General features: G+C 35.8%; 1 protein-coding gene across 1 annotated transcript; it reads right to left on the bottom strand.

Moving 5' to 3' along the window:
- Window positions 1-1841: 1841 nt before the first annotated feature.
- LOC121372156 (guanine nucleotide exchange factor for Rab-3A-like) lies at window positions 1842-25689 on the bottom strand. Its single transcript, XM_041498429.1, has 11 exons — window positions 25565-25689; window positions 14425-15201; window positions 13128-13311; window positions 11626-11721; window positions 9860-9937; window positions 7813-8043; window positions 6622-6750; window positions 6172-6251; window positions 4165-4264; window positions 3698-3764; window positions 1842-2922 (listed from the first exon to the last, which is right to left on the bottom strand). Exons 2-11 carry the CDS (start codon window positions 15159-15161, stop codon window positions 2852-2854), a joined length of 1773 nt encoding a protein of 590 aa, XP_041354363.1. The 5' UTR covers window positions 15162-15201; window positions 25565-25689; the 3' UTR covers window positions 1842-2851.
- Window positions 25690-25957: the final 268 nt, after the last annotated feature.

The following is a 25957-nucleotide window of genomic DNA, read 5'->3' as shown; positions in this document are numbered from 1 at the left end:
TCTGTATAATATCCACATTATCACAGGTTTTCTGAAGAATTCAGAATCAATTTAAATTACTAAAACATTCACAAACAATCTTATTAACATTCAGTCTAATAAATATTTGGACTAGCGATAACTGTCATATATTTCTCAATCTGATTAAAATCAGCTCCACTGGGTCTTTAATTTCCACACTATAGTATAGGCCAATGGAGCCGATTTTAATCAGATTGATATTTCTCATGGCATCACCAATATTATTGATTACTGAAGAGAATACCAACATAAAATGTATGCGAGATCACTCTTAAATTTGACAATAGAAAGTCATGTAATGACAAACCAATAACATAACAATGAACTAGTAAACTAATAAACAGTAATCTCTCAAATCAAATTCCAGTAACATTATTCAATTCACTTACTAATACTAATTGAAACTAAATATCTTTGTGTTAAAAACCATCCTTTTAAAAAACAGTCAAAAGTTAACAAAATTTATATATTTTTTATCTTACAGTGTATGTTACAGACTTCATTCAGAGTACCTAAATTTAATAATGCAAGCCAAAACATGTATAATTCAATTTAAATTATATCTGTATGTTTTGAAGAATGAATATTTTTTTTTTTTTTTTTTTTTTTAAAGATATATCAGGATGAAAACGACATTATTTATTCATAATTGTGGCAAAGTAATTTATGACTGCAGGATTGTTATCAGCACAAACTGGTAAAAATCTTTGTTCAAATATACATCTCAAACAATGAAACGATCCTCAAAATGTAAGTCCACTTGGGCTTTAGGTCTAGGTTAAATAAACGTTAGTCGTATAATAGCAACTGGTATGGATCGTACTTTAGATACGACATTCTACACAAAGTAATAAAAAAAGGCAGTGATCCTTTTATACATATTATGTTGACATGTATGCCATCAACTGAACATAAAGGTAACACCATTTTCAGGAAATTTGCCACCTGATTAGTACAATGTATATAATATTATTTTCACATAAATTAATAGTAACAGTATTTTCAAACTGTTTCTGATTTAAATAATACATAAATAACGAAGTAGGGTTTTTGTTGCATGAAAATTAAGAAATAAATTTGTAAATTATTTTATTATAAAACATAAGTTTTAAAGACATTTCAAGGTCATACAGGACACATGCTCAAAACCAAGAGGCCCATGGGCCTAAACAGTCCGACACCCATTTTCTTGGAGGTTCAGATGACAAAATTCATGATTTTGTTTCTGAACGGGTCAAGGAAGCTTCCTACCAAATATAGCTGGAGACAGTGTCATTTTTATGAAATTAAAGTTTAAATGCATTTATCTAGTATACAATTCTATGAACTTCACAAACAGGGGACCCAACATTAATGGCATTCACAACTTTGATAAACGATCTAATGACCGTTATATATACGAAGACTATTCTATTATAGCATTGAGTAGAGAATTAGTTTTTTTAATTAGTTTTAACTTTATCGCTTTCAGGCCCCACTCCTCAGGCCCCTAGTGCATCAGAATGACCAAATTCAGAAATGTGTTTCTTCATGTGCAAAGGAAGAGCAAGAGAAGAAAGAAAGAAATGTTTTATTTAACGACACACTCAACACATTTTATTTACGGTTATATGGCGTCAGACATATGGTTAAGGACCACACAGATTTTGAGAGGAAACCCGCTGTCACCACTTCATGGGCTACTCTTTCCGATTAGCAGCAAGGGATCTTTTATTTGCGCTTACCACAGACAGGATAGCGCAAACCATGGCCTTTGTTGAACCAGTTATGGATCACTGGTCGGTGCAAGTGGTTTACACCTACCCATTGAGCCTTGCAGAGCACTCACTCAGGGTTTGGAGTCGGTATCTGGATTCAAAATCCCATGCCTCGACTGGGATCCGAACCCAGTACCTACCAGCCTGTTGACCGATGGCCTAACCACGACACCACAGAGGCCGGTTAGCAAGAGAAGAGTTATAAACATTGGGTTCATTTTCCCCCCTTTTGTGCTATGCTCCTTAAGGGACTTACTAAATGAACAATTTTCTTTCTGAATGGTTATTTGAAGTTATGTTTTTATTGCAATACTGTGACACTATATTACACCACAGACTGACATACTCATAGAAATTTTGAAGGACGAACTCCAGTGAATGGTCGCTAAAATATTTTCCATGTGTCTACCCCTGTTAAACAAACGGTAAAAATATCCAACAAAGCAATGAAACAATCCAGCCAGAATAACAAGAAATATATTGATCCAAGAGAGTGCAAAAAGGGGCATAAGGCAATATTGTCAACTGCTGGAGTTGTATTCAGAAACAAAAAAACAAAATTATTCTTCAAGATTAAAAAATGTAATTTTAAATTCAATGCCTACATATTTGTCATGAAAATAGTGTTACACGTATGTTACAAATTCATTGTGGTATGTTTTGACTTACACAAGAAGAGAAGATAAATGTGAATATAAGATTATTTTATCTTACAAAATATACTCTGTATATACAAATGATAATACTGAGTGAAATGTTCGTTGCACTCACTGTTCTGTTGTGTACTGTGAACCACAAAACAACAATGTAACATAACGCAATAATATTGCATCAGCTACTAAATGTATCTACCATTGCACAATCATCACAATCTAGTGGTTCTTCACAGTAGTAAGAAAGAAAAACAAAGAGTAAACATCCTCACACATATACATATTAAAAAACAAACTTCACCCATATACACAAAATATATTTGACTTCTGTTTAAAAATATTCAATGTGTGTGACTAAAATGAGACCTATGAAATCTAGAAAGACCTGTGGATGACAACTATGCCAGTCTATGGCTAACTTTATGCTAATCCAAGTCTAGTTAAAGCCATCTGTCGACGCAGTCGAACAATCTCAATAAATGCTTCTTTATCTATAATTGAAAACAAATAAAAATGCATTAATCATGATCAATAAAAAACAGGCATTTACTAACACAGCACAGCCACTTTAAAATCAAAAGATAAAAAAATACCCTAATTGGTTTTTTAAATACTAAACATGACTAAAAAAACTGGCTACTTGCCAGATGTAATTCAAGAGAATGAATGAATGAATGTTTAACGACACCCCAGCATGAAAAATACATCGGCTATTGGGTGACTACGGTAATGCAAACAAATAAGGTGATGATCAACATCATTATAAAAATTCAAGAATTAAATAAAAACAGTGTAAAGAACTGTGCAAAAATACAAATATCACAGATAGATACTGACTTTTACTCAAAATTTCAATTTGTGCTGTATTGGCCATTCTCAAAGAGAATGTTACACCCCTGCACCACGGAGAGGTTACAGCACGGGCAGGGGTAATTCAAGAGAGAAAGATATATCTACTGACATTGCACATTTTTTTTAGACAACATGGTAAATACAAACAAGTGTGATTTACACATGATTTAAAGAAGTGTAGTTAACTTCATAAACTAAATAAAGTTTCTTTTATACACACTTTGCCATACAGAAGAAAAATTCACAGCCTTTGGGCATAGACTGGTATCATGGTATAAGTTGCCTCCCTTAGCATAACAACATAAACAATGTCTATAATTTGTACAAGCCAAAGTATCACCTGACAGACAGAAAGAAATTGACTATGACATTCACCTTCTTAATTATATAAATATGAATAAACAAATAGCATACCTTCTGTTTTGACGAGTCCCTGACGAATATATCGAATATATGTGTAAAAATCACACACAGATGCTATCTGAAACACAAAAAATAGTCAAGTTATTGCAAGCTTCAGAGGTCGTTACACAATTTTAAAACATTAAACAGTAGTTGCTAAGGAAGTTTTAATTCACTACAAATATCGCCAATCAAGATTTTGAAAACAAAATGTTCCCTGGATCATTAACAGTTGCATTGGAAATATCTTTAAAAAATGGCATTGTCCCAAAAACATATCTAATACATTTTGTATCAAACTATATCTATTTTAGTTTAAAACATTAATAAATTGATTTATTTTTAACTTTTAACATAATATTAACCTTGCAACAACTACATTAACTGATATGACCATAAAATAAAAGCATCATGACAATCATGTACAAACTAAGAAAAACACTGTAGTTGATATTAATAATGATATTAATAATACTGACCCTATTGCGACACATCTGAGATATAGAGTACCAGTTCTGACCATCGTCCAGTCGGATTCGATAGTTACACAGTTTGTGTGTCTCTGTCAGCAAGCATTTTCTAAAATAAATCAAGTTACAACAGTTAACTAAAAAAAAATAAAAAAAAAATAAAGAAAAATCAAACACAAAATAACTGGAAGCAGGACATAATTTCATGAGAACAGTTGTTATGTTCGTGTGTCGGTTACGCAATTTTAAAATCACAAGAACCTGCCAATCGGTTACGTGGTGAACAATTACATTCTAATATTAGAAGTACCATATATCAGTAATGAAAATCAGTTTATGTTTTAAATACATTTGAAACATTATGATTGTAGCACAGAACCGTAGTTCAAGTGTTTTAGGATTAGGTAAACCTAACACATCAGTTACGAGAACTGTATTCACATAGCCGAACAATCGGTTACCTAAATAAAACTCACGTGAATTGACTTCCAGTTACCTAAGATTTTGAAATATTGTCTCCTGGGAAGCAGAGGACACATTGGAAGATTTTAGCCATCCCATTGGCTGTTGGGATATTTGGACCAAACTAACATCTCCAGGGGAATATGACATTGTTTGAGGTCAGGTTAAGTAGAAAACAAATATTGATGTTCAGAGTTTCTGTTGAAGAAATAACCTGTTATCAATCCTTCAAGTTTGAAAATACCAGTGAGTGATGAATCACCAGAGATGTCAGCCCTAGTTGGAGTGTTATAGGAATCCAGGCCTTCAAAAATAGGAATTCCCCCCCCCCCCAAAATAGGAACGTTATCAGTGATGGCTCAGGAGCACGTTTTTCGACATTTTGGTAAAGTCAAGTTCAAGGCTGTACCCAATCGGCAAACATCGAGGCTGTTGGGAAGACCGATTGCTAGACTGGTTTATTCTATATCGCCATGCTTGCTATGCTCGCTATTCGGAATCCTAAGTTTAAAGAACAAGGCAGGAAACCAATCTATGATTGTTGACGGTGAAGAGGGGAAAAGTTCCATTTCTCCGGTGTTAATATTTGTGCCTTCCAAAATATGATCCGACACCAAATACACGAAATTATGATTTTCTTTCTAAAAATTGGAATTTTGAACAAGACAATCGTGATAGCATAATCTATGCTTTAAATTTGTAATGATTCTGCCAAATTCGTAATGGTTGGCATCTCTAAATCACTCTCCATATAAGCTTCAGGTGAGTGATTCACATTCCATCAGGAAAATCTTGAGTAACGTTTCCACATATTGACAAAAAACCCACAAAAATGCCCACCCCCCCCCAACCTGACAGTTTTGAACAGCACTCATTGAAGAATCACTGAATCAGTATAATGTGTTACACTTTGTTCTATTGTGTTATAGAAGTGCTTACCTGTAACTTTAAAAAAGGTATAAAAAATATACAAACTTTGAAAAATAATACATATATTACCGTGAAAACATTGACTATATTTATGACTTAACATACTTTAAGTTAAAGTTATCGCAAAAATATACAGATGGTAAGCACAAGGGTTTGCTTATTGTTAAACAAAACAATGAAAATGTGGAAATAGCCATGCATGACGCAATAAGGAAGTTTGGCTCAGTAAAAGGTGGGTTTTAAAAGGTGTGGGGTTATATAAATTTATTGCATACTTTTACCAAGCGCAGTGCAACTTAAACCTAGTGATGATGCACAAAACTGGATGTGAAAACAATATGGTTTATTTGGAGACTGGTGAGGAATTTCTTTTCTTTTGAAAGTTCAGATAACAAAAGTATCATTGTGCTTAAAAATGAAGTGAAACATAATATCAATGCACAGAATGAAGCTGAGGAGAACATTTCAGATAAATGAATTTTGTTGTAACTTTATTTACATTTAAATTAATGATTTTCAGTGTATCAGTAAATATTTATCAGAATCTTCCAATGTTCAACTATCCACGAGAAACTGCACTGAAATTAGAATGATTACAAATAACAATTAAACTGTTATACGTACCGTGGGTAAGAATTCTGAACTGGAATAGGCTCTATTGTCAGAGAATTGTTATCCACACACACTTTGACCCTTTCAGACAACTACAGAAGAAAAAAGGTATCATTGAACAATTAATGGGATTTTTTTTCTGAAGTGTGGCATTCTTACACACCTGTAAACATACAATGAAAATAAAAAAGAAACCAAGATAACATATTTAAAATAAACTTCTCACAATATTTTAAATTAAATAATTCATTAAGCATAAATTTAATTGTAACTGTCTAATGAACTGATATTTGTTACAAGCTTTTTTCTTCAAAATTATGGATTTCTGAGCTTCCAATGGATTAAGAAGTAATAATTGTTTTACAAAGTGCTATATTTTCATCTTTAAACCAGTAAAATATTATGCACCCTACTGATTAGTTTTATTTTTAAAAGCCTAGTTCTTACTGAAATAATGCAAACCTTTTTATTTGAGAAATTAAGACAGGGGTAAATATCTTCCACTTTTACTCTCTGTACGAATACGTTAGATGTTTCCAAATCTTCATTGTGTCGCCATCGCAGAAATTCATCATAGCATACAGTGTCAAACTAAAGACAGAAAGAAAATATAGATAGTACCACTGAACATTATAGTATCAAAATAACAACGTATGTCAAAGTTTGTTTGTTTGTCTTGCTTAACGACACCACTAGAGCAACTGATTAATTAATCATCGGCCATTGGATGTCAAATATTTGATAATTCTAACAAAAGGTCATCAGAGGAAATCCACTACATTTGTTCTAATGCAGCAAGGGACCTTTAATATGCACTTTCCCACAAACAGGAAAGTACATACCACAGCCTTTGACCAGCTGTAGTGCACTGGTTGGAATGAGAAAAAAACCCAATCAGCTGAATGGATCCATCGAGGTGGTTTGATCATGCAACACAAGAACCTCAAGTGACTACTCAACTGACTGAGCTCAAAAGTAAATAATTTATTAATAATCAGTTATTTACTAATTTACTAAATTTGTAATCAAAATATACATTTTTTATTTTTACCAAAATATTTTTAAAACTTATTTTTGTGCATAAGGTTCAAGTATGCTGTCCTGGGTACACACCATGGCTATATGGGCTGTCTGTCCAAAACAGTAGGTTTAACTTAGTGGTTAGTTAGACAAATGTTGAGGTAGTGGCTTTTTACCAACTAAGCTGTTAAAATGCACTGGGAGATGGGTGGGAGATGGTACCTGGGTGCAAACCCAGTAACTACCAGTCTCAAGTCCGATGGCTTAACCACTACCCTAAAGAGGCCAGTGAAAACTTTTATTACCTCAGTTGATTACTTAAAAAAACTAACTCCGCTGCAACTGCACATTCAAGAATGCAATTACTGAACTTTTTAAAAGATTATTTTAGGGATCAAAACAGTAGCCTGCAAAATGCAAAAAAACAAAACCTTAGTTTATTGTTTAGACCTAGAAGGTGAAATAGAAATTTTTCAGCTAAAAACCACAAAAAAATCACAGGTCACTTTATGAGAACTGGATGTACATATAATATATAATATATCCCACAATGCTTTAAAATACATCTCAGATTAAAATGCCTAGAATATTGCTCTCTAACATATTTATTTTAATGCACTGAAAGGAAAATACCTCTTTACAGGTGACTGGTTCTTTCCCTTGCTGTGCCTCTGCCTGCTGCCTTGATTCCTTGGTGAACTCATGGTGACTAGTTGAACGTCGGTGGGTTTTCCAGAAAGGTTTCGACGATTTCTTTTCTTTGCCGTCTGCTATCTGTGGGTGGAGGTGCTTGTTCGGTGAGCTTGGTGTGGAGGTCAGGACCAGCTGTTTCAGTGCCTCGACCTCGGCTTGGAGGACCTCAATCTGAATTAATGACAATGGTCAAAACTAGTTTTAAAAATGTATCAGTAGACCATCATAAAACACTCAGAACTTTAGCATAGTCTCCAGACTTTTAAAGGGACATACCCTAGTTTTTAAACACTGCAGCATATTTTTCACTATTAGAGCTGTTTATGATCACTGAAATCAAACACTACTTAAATTTTATTGTTTAGATTATCCATTTTCATACAACCGAAGTGTTTCTGGTCATCCTGGTGTTTCTAATACCACAAAATGCATTTTTCATATTATTAAAAATGCACATGCGTCTGAAAAGTAACGGTTATGGAGTTGCGTTTTAATCTATTTTTAAGGGTATTTCGACGTCACATACTCTTGCTTCACTCTGTTGTATCCAAATTTGTTACAGGTTTGTAAATTGTCCATTTATACGGGTTGAAACTAGGGTCTAGGTGAAAAATATGCCTTAGTGTTTAAAAACTAGGGTATGTCCCTTTAATGTTAAATAAGAATAGGACTACAGTACTAGCTCCTCAAGTGAATGTGACCCCAACAAGAAGAGCTTACCATAAATTCAACAGTCTTCCCTTCAGTACATTTGACCATTCAAAGGCATTATTGTACCAAATTCAGGTGAGTTTTCAACTAACTAATTAAAATAAAATATACTCAAAACAATTAAGAGCCAGTAGACTTTTTATTAATTCTTTGTTAAGTGTCATATTGTTTCAGCAGGTTTTGATACAGATGACTTCAAAATATTGTTTCACATGTTTTTTTAAAATATGGTAACAAAAACAAATACAGCTTCTTCCAATGTAAGGTGTTGACTTCGTGGTATGTTAAAAAATGAATGGCTTAAACAACAATTTCGAGTTTAAAAACTGGTGTCATCAACAGAATTACAGTGATGTATGTTTGTTCATGAGAATTTTTGTTCAGATGGTATAAATGCTGCCCTTGAATTAAGTTGAGAACGAAAAGTCCGGTCTCGTATCGGTTTACGACTTGGCATTTTCCCATAAGGCCAGTATTTTTTAATTTTTAGGTTTACGAACAAGAACTTTTGTGCACAAAGGTAGGAGGAAGGAAAAAAACAAAAAGAAAAAATGTTTGGTGTTTATCAGTAGGGTTGATTTTTTTTTTTTCTCACTGTTACCTTACAAAATGCGCCACAATAGACTAGAATGGTAACTTTTTTTTTCTTTAGAGCTATTTGTGGAAGTCGGCAGCAAAAAAATAAAAAATAAAAGTGAACTATACAACTTTAAAAAATAATTATTTGAGCAAAATTTACGTCGGCGGGTTCAGAAACCGAATAATTAAAAAAATCGTGGCCTAACCAATGTGTCGTTTGCGTATAAGTTTTTATTAACTATTCATGGTATTTACAGAAGTTGGTGACAGAAGTTAATGTAACAAATAATACCAAATGAAATAGGACGTTCCTTTTTTTTTTATGGTGCTAAACAAATTCTTACTTACACCATTTTAATTGCATTTATTTATTATTTCTATGGATTTTTATCTTATGGGAATTAAATAGGTTTTACTAGTAACTAAATATCCAAACACACTGAAATTTACCGATAGAAAATTTTAATATTAAGTACGATCCTGTAGTATGATTCATTCATCCAATATTTAGTACAATCCATTCTGATAAGCAACGTATTTTGCCATCTAGTTGAAATTTTGAAACAGTAACTGAATTGATTACAAATGAGAAATACCATGTAATTTACTAATTGGTTATGCTGCCTACAACTTATTTCGAGGGCTGTAAATCTTCATAGTAATGGCAAACAATGTAACAAGGTCTGACTGCAGATACCTGTTGTGTTGCTTCTTGAAGCAATTTTTCAGTATGGATCCTCTTCACATTTGCATCCTGGACCATTTTATTAGCCTCCTACAAAGAATTATTTATTATTAAATAAACCCAGACTGATACATAAAATTTTCATTACAAATGTATGGATTTCACATAAAACTAATTTATACTTTTTAACATACATGTACATCCTGAAAAGCAAACCACAAGCAGAATATACACCAATATATACTCTTCAAAAAAAGAAACGCAAAAGGGTACAAATGGGTTATAACTCCGATTTTATGTTTCCTACCGGTTCATGCTTTGTGAATATAAGGTCATTGCATGTCCCAAACACATTCCCACGGTTACATTCGATAAAACGCAGCTACTGTACAATAAAGTTCCAAAATGTGAATATTCGCAAAAACGCAGCCACGTGCAAACCATGTCACCACTGCACGTGCGTTGTCTGCGCGTGCAACATGAACACCGACAGTATAAAAGTGCAGGGTGTTCGCTTGCCTGGCCTCTGTATCTGGCCGACAGTTGACAATCCAGGACATGCCACGTCTCAGTGAACCGCAGAGAAACAATGCCATCGGCCGACTAGACGGAGGCGAATCCAGAACGGCCGTTGCCAGGGCATTCCATGTGTCCGCAAGCACCATCTCCAGACTGTGGGACCGTTACCAGCAACATGGATCAACACGTGACCTTCCTAGATCCGGTCAACCACGGGTCACTACCCCCGGGCAGGACCGCTACATCCGGGTACGCCACCTTCGGGAACGATTGACTACTGCCACCTCCACAGCCGCAGCAATACCAGGTTTGTGCAGGATATTCGACCAGACCGTACGGAACCGCCTACGTGAGGTAGGAATTCGTGCCAGACGTCCAGTTCGAGGTGTCATCTTAACACCACAACACCGTCGACTCCGACTGCAGTGGTGCCAGATTCATCGACAATGGCCTCAACTGCGATGGAGACAGGTGTGGTTCAGTGACGAGTCCCGATTTCTGCTCCGACGTCATGATGGAAGATGTCGCGTGTATAGGCGTTGTGGTGAACGTTATGCGGCAAACTGCGTGCAGGAAGTGGACAGATTCGGCGGGGGTAGTGTCATGGTGTGGGCAGCCATCTCACACACTGGCAGAACTGACCTGGTCCACGTGCAGGGCAACCTGAATGCACAGGGCTACATTGACCAGATCCTCCGGCCACACATCGTTCCACTTATGGCCAACGCCAACGCAGTGTTCCAACATGACAATGCCAGGCCTCACACAGCACGTCTCACAACGGCTTTCCTACAGAACAACAACATTAATGTCCTTCCTTGGCCATCGACATCACCGGATTTGAACCCAATTGAGCATCTATGGGACGAGTTGGACCGACGCCTCCGACAGCGACAACCACAGCCCCAGACCCTGCCCGAGCTGGCAGCAGCCTTGCAGGCCGAGTGGGCCAACATCCCCCGCGACGTCATCCGTACTCTGGTTGCTTCAATGGGCAGGCGGTGCCAGGCAGTTGTCAACACACGCGGAGGCCACACCCGGTATTGACTCCAGATGACCTTGACCTTGGTGGTGTGTCCTATCACTTACTCACAATGGACTAGAGTGAATTGTGAACAATCCTGCAACATTTGGTAATTATCGGACTCACCATTCAATAATTAAATCAATTCTCCAAATGTTACGACAATGTGGTTTTGCGTTTCTTCTTTTGAAGAGTATATAATATAAACCTGCACCTACGAACATGAAAAGCTTACCTCAAACAGTGATGCAGTCAAATCATCCAGTTCTTGTTCCATCTGGTAACGAACCTTCGACAATTTCCCAACTTCTTCGTCTTTGAGTCGCAGATCCTATATATTAAGTAAATCAATAAAAATGCCATGAAAGACAATTAGAACAAACAACTCCAAACAAACAACTAAAACAAAAGTAGCACTTTAAATATTCAGTACCATGAACAGGGGAAATCAGGGATGAAAGTTAACATGAAAACCATGGTTGCCAGCAGGGCCAGTTGAAGAAAAAAGTTACTGGCCTTTCTCACATTCCAATTATCACAATGAAATTTAACTCCACAGCCAAATTCAAAACTAGAATGTTCTTTGTCAAATAAGAATCATGTGTTGACCATATATAGTCTGTTTGCGTAAAAAAAAACCCCAATAATAAATAAATGAATAAAGTTAAAATTCATATAAAAACATGTTAAGTTTTAAACTCATACCAACTGAAAAAAAATAAAGGAAAAAAAATCCATTATGAATTAAAAACAAATTTCCCCACAAATTACATTAAATTATATACAGATTAAATCTCATTTTTAATACAGGGGTGAAGACAAAATGCTAGAATAGCCAAGGTATGCAGCTTAACTTGCATTGTCTCTGAAGTAAAATATTGTGCAGTACAAAGAGACTAAAGGTAGAACTGCGTGTGTTTTAATAAAGTAATCTGGGAGTGGCAGTCACACGTGTGTGCTTTAGTTGGATATTGTAAATGCTACAGAAGTAGGCTATTAATAAAATAAATACCGAAAGAAAAGTAAATCTGTCAAAAAAATCAAAACAAACATTTTACCAAAATATACAATGTACTTTTGTCACATTCGAATCAGTTGATGGTCGCCCAATCTTTGTAAACTTCTTAGTCGCCCTTAGCTAATTTTCAACCCTGGGAAATAATTGTTGTTTTTTGTTTTTACGTATGTTCTTCCTTGTCAAATAAATAATAACAAATATGAGATATATTTTACATTGTGTAGATACATATGACTGAATTACATGTGTATATGCATGGACGTTTACCTGTATGCTCTATCCTTGAAATTGACAGTAAATTCCACTCAAATAAAATGCTTTTTCATAATCAGTTTTACTATCACCTTTTGTTTGCCATCTTATTTTTGATAGTATTCCAGATATACAAAGAATTCCTACTTCAGGAACAACAATATAAATCATAAGATTTTATCCATATCTGTCTCAAGTCTTCCATTTTGATGTTTATGATGTTTCACGATGTGTAATAATAATAAGGATCATTTCTAGACTAATTTCTAGAATTGCTTATCAGTTTATAACATTTGCTTCCAGATTAAAACTTGAGAACCAAACATTGTTTTCCAATCCACAGAATGAATTTTAAGCCTTGATACTGTGATACAAGGACGGGTCCACACTGGGAGGTGCATCTAACCACCACGTGTGAACTTTGTTAAATGTATGACGCCGACTTGAGATTTCTATTTTGTTCTTACTGTCTGGGCCTTGTCCAGCTCCTCCTGCAGTCTCTGGTAGGCATGCTCCTTAATCTCTGCCATCGACTGACTTCTCCTCCTGGCGTCCATGATTGCGTCTGTCTCAGAGTTGGAATGTTTCAGCCTATGACGATTACAAGACTTTCGCAACTCCACCTGAATGTCGGCGTCCTCAGCAGAAGAGCTATGTGTAGAGTAATCAGATCTTTTGTTAAAGAAAATCATTAACAATATGTAATGTAGGTCTGACTCGCCAACACGTTTTCTTGTTGTTTTAGTTGATACGCTATTACAAAGAACAGCTGTATGTACTACGTACAGGTTTATCAAATGCTGTATTACTTTACAAAGTGGAATAATTTGCATGGTTTATTCAGAACAGGCATCAAAATACATTTAAGTAGTTACCATACACTATGAGCCTATAACCTATACTCATTAGTCTGTAGGTTATATCACAAATTATTAAGTTTATAATTCCCATTATCATCCCTTTGAAAATACTGTGTATGCTGATACTTTGTTATTCATTCATATTACTGTTTTCATTTTACTATTACGTGTGAGTATAATTTATATTTAAACACACACGATTACAAAATTTAGGTTGTAGTGTCGTTGTTAAACAAATATTTGTGGAGAACAATTTTTATTATTTTTTGTTTTTGTTCTGTTTCACAACACCACTAGAGCACATTGATTTATTAATCATCGGCTATTGGATGTCAAACATATGGTAATTTTGACAGTCGTAGAGATGAAACCGGCTACATGTTTCTGTTAGTAGCACGGGATCCTTTATATGCACCATCCCACAGATAGAATAGCACATACCACGGCCTTTGATATACCAGTTGTGGTGCACTGGCTGGAACGAGAAATAGCCCAATGGGCCCACCGACGGGGATCAATCCCAAACCGACCGCACATCAAGAGAGCACTTTACCACTGGGCTACATGTGGAGAACAAAGTACGATTCTTGACTTTTTAACATGTTACCTACTGATAACTTGAAGGGGTGTTTTTGACATTTCAATGCCTGTCAGAATTACCACAGTTCAGACTTCTGTTTTTAAAACCCCCCAGAAAAGTGAATAATCACACTCCGCATAAAGACATATTGGGGTGAAAATGCACACTTCAAAGTAATCAGTTTGAGTAGAAACATGCAGAGTTTCAGTCAACTCATATTAAATTGATGGGCATTCAGTGTAGTTGTGCCCCTCAAAGAGATTGAAGTCTCATCTATCTGGTTACAAATAAACACATTAAACAAGTTAAAATAGTCATACTTACGTAGTCACACTTTCCAAAGAACTTGATGTCTGACATCCATTTGTCATATCAGTGTTACGAGAATGCTCCTGGACAGTACCAGTCAACTGCAGCCCAATCTGAATTCCTACTGTACCTAAACTGACGGTCTTCTCGAGACCTGACTTAATCCCAACACTTTCTGTGGCCGGAGGGGCATCTTTCTGAGCAAAATTTGCTGGTGCGCTGGAATGTGAAATGGATGACATCACTGTTTGTGGCTGTGGACTGGACCTGGACTGCGGAAAGGACTGTGCCTGTGGACTGGACCTGGACTGTGCCTGTGGACTGGACCTGGACTGTGCCTGTGGACTGGACTTGGACAGTTGCTGATCTTCTGATTGTGCTCCTTCGGGTAGTGGCCGGACTTGGATGTTGGTCTTGTTCATGGAACAAGATCGAGGCTGAGATTCCTCCTGACCGGGAGTTTTCCCTGCAGGATGCTGCCTCTCTTGTGAGTTATACAAAGACACAGAACTGACTGAATCAAGTCCAACTCCAGGCTGCCTCTGTCCCATGTCGATGAGGCCAATACCAGAGTCAAGACTATCGGCATCAGCTCGATCTGCAGTTGTCTGTTCATCTTCGCTGCTTCGGCATGGTGATGGGTGCACAACACTGACATTGGCAATGTGCCGATATGATGACCCTTCAATTGACTGCTTGTTTACTAGACACTGGTGAACATCATCCTCTGAGGTTTTCTTCTTCTCAGACATTGCTGTAACTGTTAACTAGTGCTTTAACCTTGCAACAATGCTGAAACAGTTAAAAAAATCTACTAGTATTACAAAAGAGAGTAAAGTTTGTTTTATTTAACGACGCCACTAGAGCACATTGATTTCTGATCTTATCATCGGCTATTGGACGTCAAACATATGGTCAGTCTGACACTGTTTTTTAGAGAAAACCCGCTGTCGCCACATAGGCTACTCTTTTACGACAGGCAGCAAAGGATCTTTTAGTTGCGCTTCCCACAGGCAGGATAGCACAAACCATGGCCTTTGTTGAACCAGTTATGGATCACTGGTCGGTGCAAGTGGTTTACACCTACCCATTGAGCCTTGCGGAACACTCACTCAGGGTTTGGAGTTGTTATCTGGATTAATAAGAGACAGAGACAGAGACAGAGACAGAGACAGAGACAGAGAGAGAGAGAGAGAGAGAGAGAGAGAGAGAGAGAGAGAGAGAGAGAGAGAGAGAGAAAGAAAGAAAGAGAGACAGAGGGGGAGAGACAAGGATAGAAACAGACAGACACAGTTCACACCACAAACAACCAAATGGGTTGGATTTAATTTCAATTACATAATTTATAAACTATTTTTTTCAAGTTGGGATTAAAACCTGTTAACTTCAGGCAGCACATGGTGCCTCTTTGTCTACTATTACTAGGTCATGATTGCATTTATTAAAAAAGAAAGAAAAAAAAAAGAGAGGTCCACTCATTCCCCTTTTGTGGTAAATATTGCATAAATTTCAACCCCTGCAGTTAAGAAAATTACCACGGCAAAAACAATGCCATGGAAAATAAGTGTCCACGGCAAATAAGAAGTACAACAGAACATACATTATGTCAATATATTTATGTGCTTGAATCTTAAAAATAATACGACCTTTGTCGTTGTGAGAGCCCGGTTTAATATGGGAAAATAATTTGATACTGCATGCAAAGAACCATTTGGCAACAGACAAGAATCATGTCTGTATATATAAATAGGAACTGTAGTAACATTAATGTTTCCATGGTTTGCTATTTGATGTGCACCATAATTATAATAATAAACATGTTTTGGTGAATTTTCTTGAAAAACAACCATCTATTTTGAAGTTTTTTTAATCGAAGCAAAGTTTTGAACATGTAATTTGTACATCTGTAGATACAATTTTAATTCATAATAATGTTGTTTGTGGCATATACGACCAAAGTGCAAGCATAATTACACTGATTTTGGATGTATTTAACTGTACGTTACAGTAATCAAGTTCCATCTTTCAACTGCCTTTGAAGATCTATAGGACTGCCCTACATGTAAGCATATTGGATTAACAATATTGCACATACAAATGCAATTGTAAGTTATCCAGGACAAAGTCCAGTAACAGAAGACAGTGTAATCAAACTTAAGGTTAAAAGGCGAATAAAGTGAATGTGGCCTCAATATAAACGATAGCAAGATCTATTAATTTTGATTAACTTTACAGTTAACGAATATTTGCAAAAGAATGTTGAACGTGAACATGACACAACACACACACACCAAAATATTAGCACAACATAGCACGCACAACAGAAGCTGAACATGACATAGCACACACAACACAAGCTGAACATGACATAGCTCACACAACAGGACCTGAACATGATACATAGCATACATAACAGAACTACCGGCCTCAGTGGCGTCGTGGCAGGCCATCGGTCTACAGGCTGGTAGGTACTGGGTTCGGATCCCAGTCGAGGCATGGAATTTTTAATCCAGATACCGACTCCAAACCCTGAGTGAGTGCTCCGCAAGGCTCAATGGGTAGGTGTAAACCACTTGCACCGACCAGTGATCCATAACTGGTTCAACAAAGGCCATGGTTTGTGCTATCCTGCCTGTGGGAAGTGCAAATAAAAGATCCCTTGCTGCCTGTCGTAAAAGAGTAGCCTATGTGGCGACAGCGGGTTTCCTCTAAAAAAAAAATCTGTGTGGTCCTTAACCATATGTCTGACGCCATATAACCGTAAATAAAATGTGTTGAGTGCATCGTTAAATAAAACACATAACAGAACTTGGCACATCAATGACAACAAGACCTGAACATAACATAGCAAAAAGCTGAACATGAGAAAATAATCACCACAGAAAATGAAACGTGAAATAGCACTTGCGACAGTTTATTTGTTTGTTTTGTTTAACGACACGACTAGAGCACATTGATTAATTAATCATCGGCTATTGGATGTCAAACATTTGGCAATTCTGACTCGTAGTCATCAGAGGAAACCCGCGACATTTTCCTAATGCAGCAAGGTATATTTTATACGCACTTCCCCACAGACAGGAAGCACATACCACGGCCCTTATCCAGTCACTTGCGACAGAACATGAACATGGCATAGCACTTACAACAGAAAAAAGAAAGAAGTGTTTTATTTAACGACGCACTCAACACATTTTATTTACAGTTATATGGCGTCAGACATATGGTTATGGACCACACAGATTTTGAGAGGAAACCCGCTGTCGCCACTACATGGGCTACTCTTCCGATTAGCAGCAAGGGATCTTTTATTTGCGCTTCCCACAGGCAGGATAGCACAAACCATGGCCTTTGTTGAACCAGTTATGGATCACTGGTCGGTGCAAGTGGTTTACACCTACCCATTGAGCCTTGCGGAGCACTCACTCAGGGTTTGGAGTCAGTATCTGGATTAAAAATCCCATGCCTTGACTGGGATCCAAACCCAGTACCTACCAGCCTGTAGACCAATGGCCTGCCACGACGCCACCAAGGCCGGTTAGCACTCACAACAGAACCTAAATGTAACAGAGAACTCACAACAAAACCTGAACATGACGTGGCACACACAACAGAACCTAAATGTGACATATAGTACACACAACAGAACCTGAAGAAGAACATGACAGAACACACATACAACATACCATCAATCTGATTAAAATTAGCTCTACTGGTCTACCAGTAGATCTAACAGCATTGCGTGGACTCCCATGTCCAGGTGACATTTCATCTATAAATAACAATTTAAATATCGACCAATTACAATTAGCCTTTTATAGCATTATTCGGGAGCATACAAATTCTAAAAATATTGGGGCGACATTATTTATTCAATAGGCGAACTTGTTGGTCTATTTCAACATTGAAAAAAAGGGGGAAAAGTGCAGCAATAAACTCTGGATTGTATACTAGTATAAACAGATTTTATGGCTATACCATCACGTTTTTTTTTTCATCTTGAAAGAATTTTATATAAAATTTTATAATGAAATTAGTTTCCGGCATACTTTGTAATTCACCTGAATCATTTCGTATACCCTCGGCATAATCCTGAATGTTTTCAAATTCTTTTCAAATCACTGGCATGATTTTGCAAATAAGGTTTTGTTTGGTCAAATGAAAGGTCAACTGGACATGAGCTCCACTGGCTGCTGTTAGATCTACATGTAATAGTGGAGCTAATTTTAATTAAATTGAACATACCATGATCATGATGTAACACACACAAGAGAACTTGAACATGACATATCACAACAGACTCAGAAATTTGTTTAGCACACACAACAGAAATCAGAGGATTAATCACTTAACACTCAATAAAACACGGAGAGAACACTGCACAAAACATAGTCTGGAGATATCACTGAACACACATCATACATAACCTGGAGAGATCACTGAACACAGTAGAACCTGAAGAGATCACTGAACACGACAGATCCTGGAGAGATCACTGAACACACAATAGAACCTGAAGAGATCACTGAACACGACAGATCCTGGAGAGATCACTGAACACACAATAGAACCTGGAGAGATCACTGAACACACAATACAACCTGGAGAGATCACTGGACATACATCAGAACCTGGAAAGATCACTGGACACACAACAGAACCTGGAGAGATCACTGAACACAACAGATCCTGGAGAGATCACTGGACACACAACGGAACCTGGACAGGTCACTGAACATGCAATATAACCTGGAGAGATCACTGGACACATAACAGAAACCAGGGAGACCACCAAATACACAACAAAACCAGAAATGTGCACAAAACACACAACAGAACCTGAAGAGTACACCCAACACACAGCAGAAGCTGTAGGGGTTACTGTTTACTCAATATAACCTGGAGATAATCAGATTGAAAATGGGTTACGTTTAGGGTTAGGATTAAGAAAATCATACAGTAACTAATTAATTTTGTCAAAAAGTTAACTTAAAAACATATTCTGCACAAATATTTGGGTATGGCACCATATCTTTTTACCACATCTCTTTGCCACATGTGTTACTATTGTCGTCTATGGGATTTGATTTGGTAGTATACACCCTATAGCACATATTTAGTGCAGAATAAAAAATATTATGATTTTGTCATTTTATTTAATTAAACTATACTGGCTGATTAATTAGCCATCACTCGACCATGCAAGTTCACAATGACCTTGACCTTGACAATAATCTCTGTACATGGCTCAGAATGGAGTTTGAATCAAAGTTATAGCACTGAAGAAAAGTTGGTTTTGGCCTATAATTCATACTGTAAAGATTTCAATAATTTCTTTGTACATGGTATTTGACTTGCCATATACAACTGCTCTTAAATATGGTATTATATATAGGTAACCTGAACTAAGATTTTAATAGCAATTTTTTTTTATATTAAAAATAGCATGTGCCAATAGTGGGTTAATGTCTTTAGTTTCCATTAACATTGTTAATTTTTTATACATGTATGAAATTCTGAAAACTCAAATTTGTAAAGAAGTTGATTTTTATTGTCATTTTGACATATTTATAGGGTGCTAAGTTATATTTTAGACAAATTTGTAGTTTTATGCAAAATTTAAAGTAAATTTGAAAAAAACCTTTACCAAAAACATAATTAAATTTGTTGTCACTATTGTGCCTTCTGTTCTTATTTGTACATAACAATAAGGTTGTTAAACATATACTTAGATCTCCAGATCATTTTTCTTCTTCTTAATAATCACTTAGTTAGCTCTCATGAAAAGCATTTTGAGTTTATACTAAATTCAGAACCATTTTTTCAGATTTGATTATCTGCCTTGGATTAAGTTGATAATTTATTTTATTGTTAAAGCTGTATTACCTAATGTTACTAGCTAAATAAAATGCTGGATTACAGATTGTAGGAATACATCTAATATACATATTGCATTCATCCGGATTAGAAAATAATGCAAAAAAATAGATGTTCGGGTAATTTTGTCATTTAAAATTAGTTTTTTTCAGTAATTAATCAAAAATAAATGTGTGAAAGCTGCATGATAATTCCAGATATCACAACTATTAAAACCTCCAACTACAGTAGACTATAAATAAAACATAGTCAGGAATATTGGTGGCTGCCAATGGTTTTGATGGCTCATTATGAAAATCAGCATGGCCGATGGATTTGAAATTCCCACACCTGGTAACTTGAAGACACCCACACCCAGCATACAGGATTTCATCCCAACACTAATATTCAGCACATTAAGTCATTACTTCATACAGGTACAGTCATGTTTGTGTTTCCTTCCTCAGACAGTGTATTTTTTTAATACTGATATTTCTTTGATGTGCCTGTTAAGGTCTTCATAATCTAGGGGTCAATCAAGTGCATGTGTTTTAATGGAATTCTTTAAAGGGGTAGAGGTACTCTGACTATCTTTGTTGTCTCTACATATATACCTGAGTACACACCCCCAACTGAAAGTAAATATCTTCAGGAGTTTTATTTTAAAATATTTTGTTGTTCAATACGACATATTGCATTTGTACAAAACTATATGCAATATATATGCTTTTTGAGGTGTACATTATATTAGGTTGCACTGTAGAAACAACAGTTTCAGTGAGGTTGTCAGTTTATGTCAGAATAGACCAGATCCTGGTTGTCATAAAGACACATAGCTGGACACTTTTTGAAAAATGTATGTTATCAGTATAGGTAGTACTAAATCAAATAACTTCCGGCTGTGTCAAAGTTCGAGGTGCACCCAACTTTTGATAGAGAAGTGAACACCACAAGTCCTGTGATTGGTTATAAATGTGAGTGTGTTGGTTGTAAAAAATAATAATTTCATCTGGGTAAAAAAAATATGCAATTTTATTTCATCTAGTACCAATGTGTCAAGTAGCCTTGTGCTTGAAACATGTATGGGGTACCTGTAAAAAAAAGTACTCGAATTTTGTGTGGAACTAGGGTAGTCATAGATGCTACCCGTTATCTCAGAAACGAGCAGCTTGACCCCAATTTTTTCTGATTCACTTTAAGTGTGAGGGGTGGTAGTATTTATATCCGTGGCGTTTATGTCAGTTGATACGTTGCAGGTAGGAGTTTTAGCCACATGTGTTACTATTGTCGTCTATGGGATTTGATTTGGTAGTATACACCCTTTAGAAGTGATGGTTCTTTCAGAATAAATATTCAAATTGACTTGATATACTGTTGGTTGTAAGTGATGCATTTAATTCAGTCAGAATAATTGTTGTAACTACAACTATTTATGCAAATAACTAAAACACCTAATATGCTATAAATACCACAAATATATACAAAGAAATTGTAAATATGTTCAGCTTTCAATGTCATTAAAAGAAATTCGACATCTTAACTACAGATGAAGAAAAACAGTTTTCCTTCATTATCTCGGCTTTTTAAAAATGAATTTTGATGCACTTACATCCTTTGATCTGGCTCTCATGCGACAAATTACGCAACCAGTCTCCCTTCCTCAACATTTTGTAACACGTCATTTGACCTACCGCTACAAGTTACGAACAGCTCTGACAGCGTTACGTCATTGATCTAGAACGGCCCCAATGTTGACAAAATCTGTCATTACAAAGGATTTTATTCCAAACGTGGAATGCCATAATAAAGATAATAAAGATAATAAAAAAAACCCCATAATTTTCGACACCATCATCAATGCGTAAAAAGTTGTCAAGTAGACCAGCGTGTGCATGCAGAATTCCAAGAGTAAAAATAATCTGTGACCCTGATAGCTCCGATTGGTCAATATGCCACAGAGTACTGCGTATCAAATCATGTTCCAGTTACATGGTCACATGAAATAGTTCACAAATGTTAGCGAAACATTTGCTGGTTGAACTTTGGAATTTACATATATTTCAGATTCAGATACTCGAGTAATAATGGAGCAGTTACTGTTTTAATATTTACTTTTAATCTGTTTTCAGTTCACAAAGTATATTTTGTTTTTTACAATAAGGAAAAAAAAATATATATATAGACCACGGCAAAAGAAAATTCTGCAGAAAATGAAAAAATCCACGGCATTGCCGATTGCAGCGGGCAAATGCAGGGGTTGAATTTTGCATAATATTGGATACCGAAATATTAACATTATGTTAGCATTCGTGAATGAAACGTAATCCTAACCCTTTAACCTAACCCTAATATTTATAATACAAAATAGAATTTTTTTTTTTAACAGAAACATTTGTTATGGGGGAACAGAAGGAACTCTTAACCTTATAGTCCTCTGAAGGCAATTTATCCAAAAACCTATCACAGCAGCCAAGTCTTCACCAGTAGCAAAATCAAGGCAAGCTGAATATCAATTTCCTAAAATGGTGCTAAGCAATCAAATGAATTTCAATTAAAATGTATTGTACATTAAAGCGATCAATCTGCCACTCCAAAACCTTTCCAGGCAAGTGTGGAGGGGATTGCCAGAGATCACTCTCCTTTAGTGGCTTAGGCTGTACAAGTATTCTTTCCAATAAGCTTCATCCTTTCAATTCTGGTCAGGTGATAAGAGCAATTTAATTTGCTCACTAACAAAAGTAAAATTTAATTTTATCACTAACATAGGTAAAGTTTTTGTTTGTTTTGTGTTCACACTGATTTATTAATCATATTGGATGTCAAACATTTGGTAATTTTGATGTAGTTTTAGAGAGGAAAACAAACTTGTTTTGTTTAATGACACCACTAGAGCACATTGAATGATTGATTTTATTTATCATCGGCTATTAGATGTCAACATTTGGTAATTTTAACAGTCTTAGAGAGGAAACCTGCTATATTTTTCTGTTAGTAGCAAGGAAGGGGTCTTTTATATATATATGTAATAAGACAGGCTAAGTCTGTTTATTGCAATTGTGCCTTTAGGACATCTAACAATGTTTATTTCTACTGGCAGTTTGGATGTTTCATGAAAATGCACGTGCTTGTTGTATCTTGTGTGATCCAAGCTGTTTGGAGGATCATGCTTTTCTTGTGGTTTGTTTTGGGCTATAAAATGGGGTGTTTTGTAAAGCCAGTCTCTTTTCATTTGGGAGCAATATGATCGTAAATAAAAGAGTTATAATAATTTGGAGGGTAATTTAAGTTATTGTGATAATGTTGGGAAGGGTCTTATTTTACTAGATTAAAACAGCTTGGATCAATTCAATAATATCTGTTAGTAAATTTAAAGGGACACGCCCTAGTTACGGCTAGTTGTTAACCATTACGGCATTGTTTTTCGCTATTAAACCCATTTTTTCACAAATAAAATTGTACTTTACTTACATTTTATTATTTAGCAATCTAATTAAAATTAGCTCCACTATTACATGTGGATCTAAAGACAGCCAGTTGGAGCTCATGTCCACCAATCAAAACCTTACTTGCAGAATCCTGCCAGTGATTTAAAACTAACAACACTGCGTAGTCCCCAATGTCCAGGTAACATTTCGTCTGTAAATAATAATTTAAATATTGACCAATCACACTTCGCCTTTTATAACGTTACTTGGGAGCATACAAATTCTAAAAATATCGGGTGAGTCTATTTTAGTGGCTGCAGTACAATGAACCATACCAATACGTACGGGGTGGGTTAACAGTCTTCAATTTTACATTAAAAATTATTTATTTATTTATAAAAAAACCCAACTAAATCAGTCTTCAGTTTTACACTACAAATTATTTATTTTATAAAATAAAACATGTTTTAAGGCATTCGTAATTCACACGAAACATGTCGTATACCCTCAGGATAATTCGGTATGTTTTCAAATTATTTTTAAATCACTGGCAGGATTCTGCAAGTAAGGTTTTGATTGGTGGACATGAGCTCCAACTGGCTGGTGTTAGATCCACATGTAATAGTGGAGCTAATTTTAATTAGATTGATTATTTAGAATACACATTTCCATTCACCTGAAGTGCTTTTTGGTAATCCTGGTAATCCTGATGTTTGTAAAACCACGAAATGCATTTTTTGTATTTCTTAACAGCAACGTTAAGAAAGCGAGGTCCAATCTATTTTTAGAGCGAATCTTCCTGTGTAAACGTCACAGACGTTGGTATACCACGTGACCGTTATCATTTTTGGTTCGGTTTGTTATCTCATGCACGGTTCGCGCAATCAACATTCGATTTGTTGTCGTTTGCTTGTTGTTCATTTGTAAGATTTTTCTTCACAGTTCATGAACATTTTCAGTAACAATAAAGTTCAGACAAGTGTCTCAATACAAAACGTTACAAACCCTTAAAACCAATAATTTTGCTAAGTCTTACGATATCTGGAGAGGGGATACAACCAGGACAGAACAGTTGGAACATGTCCAGGAGAGGTGAAAAGAATGCACCCCAAGTCTGTGCGCACTCTGTGAAATTTGTCGTGACGTAGGCATTGTTGTGCTTCGAGCGACATCTACCGGTGACATCAGAATACTAACTTTCAAAATTATTTCAAGCAATTGGGACATGGGGATTCCCATGGTATTTATCGATATAAAACCTGTTTTTTCACTCCATTTGATAAAAACGTGATCTAAGTGTGTTACAGGTTTGTAAATTAACCAAATTATAATTTATTTTCGCTGGATGGAACTAGGGTGTGCGGCTTTAATAAATATATCATTGTAAAACGTATTGTTTGTTATTTATTTTTATAGTTTATAGCAGATTTCCTTATTATTTCGGTTCATTACATATACACCATCCCATAGACAAGATAGCACATATCATGGCTGGAGGTAAAAATAGCCCAATCAGCTCACTGATGAGGATCAATCCCAAACCAACCATGCATCAAGCATTTAGAGAGGAAACCTGGTACATTTTTTCGATTAGTACTATATAGTAGCAAAGATTATTTTACATACACCATCATGTGATAAAGACAATTATCATTATTATTTATAAATTCAAAGTGACATACGAACAGTTTCGAAAATCATTTGTTACACTGTCAAAAAAACACAAAAAACATTTCCACTGCTCGTCACGAACGATGAAGGCTTGTGTCACCGTCGCAGTGTCAGTGCAACAATACGCTATCAAATTGCTTATTCTTGAAGGCGTAGGGTAGAATAAACACCAATTCAACTTAAATATAAATGTGTGTTGTTACCCTTGATTACACAGTTTCAAAGAGAACAGCCTTCGAGAACCATAGTAAGGAGATTATTTCAATAACAACAACTTGTCAAAATTTAATCTCCTGCCTGGTACATTAACAATCAACTGTGGCTGAATAACGTGGACCCCAAAGTGTTTTTAAATTAACATTGTCAAAACAATGTCTTAGAACCAGTCCATGGAAATTATTGCTTCGAAGTGCGCATGTCTGATGGGCGTTTATATGGTCTAATAGATTATCAGTCCATAGTACTTCGTCTATATTCGTAAGAGGCTGTGTAATAATCCTATTTTGCAAAAGAAAAATCTGATTCATTTATATTAATCCAACCGGATGTTTTACCAAAATTCCGCAAGCTGGTTATTAATTTTAAAAATGTCAAAA

The sequence above is a fragment of the Gigantopelta aegis genome, chromosome 4 (assembly GCF_016097555.1).
Source record: "Gigantopelta aegis isolate Gae_Host chromosome 4, Gae_host_genome, whole genome shotgun sequence".
Classification (NCBI taxonomy): Eukaryota; Metazoa; Mollusca; class Gastropoda; order Neomphalida; family Peltospiridae; genus Gigantopelta; species Gigantopelta aegis.
The sequence above is the reverse complement of the archived record's forward strand: the minus strand, read 5'-3'. Positions and strand labels throughout refer to the sequence as shown.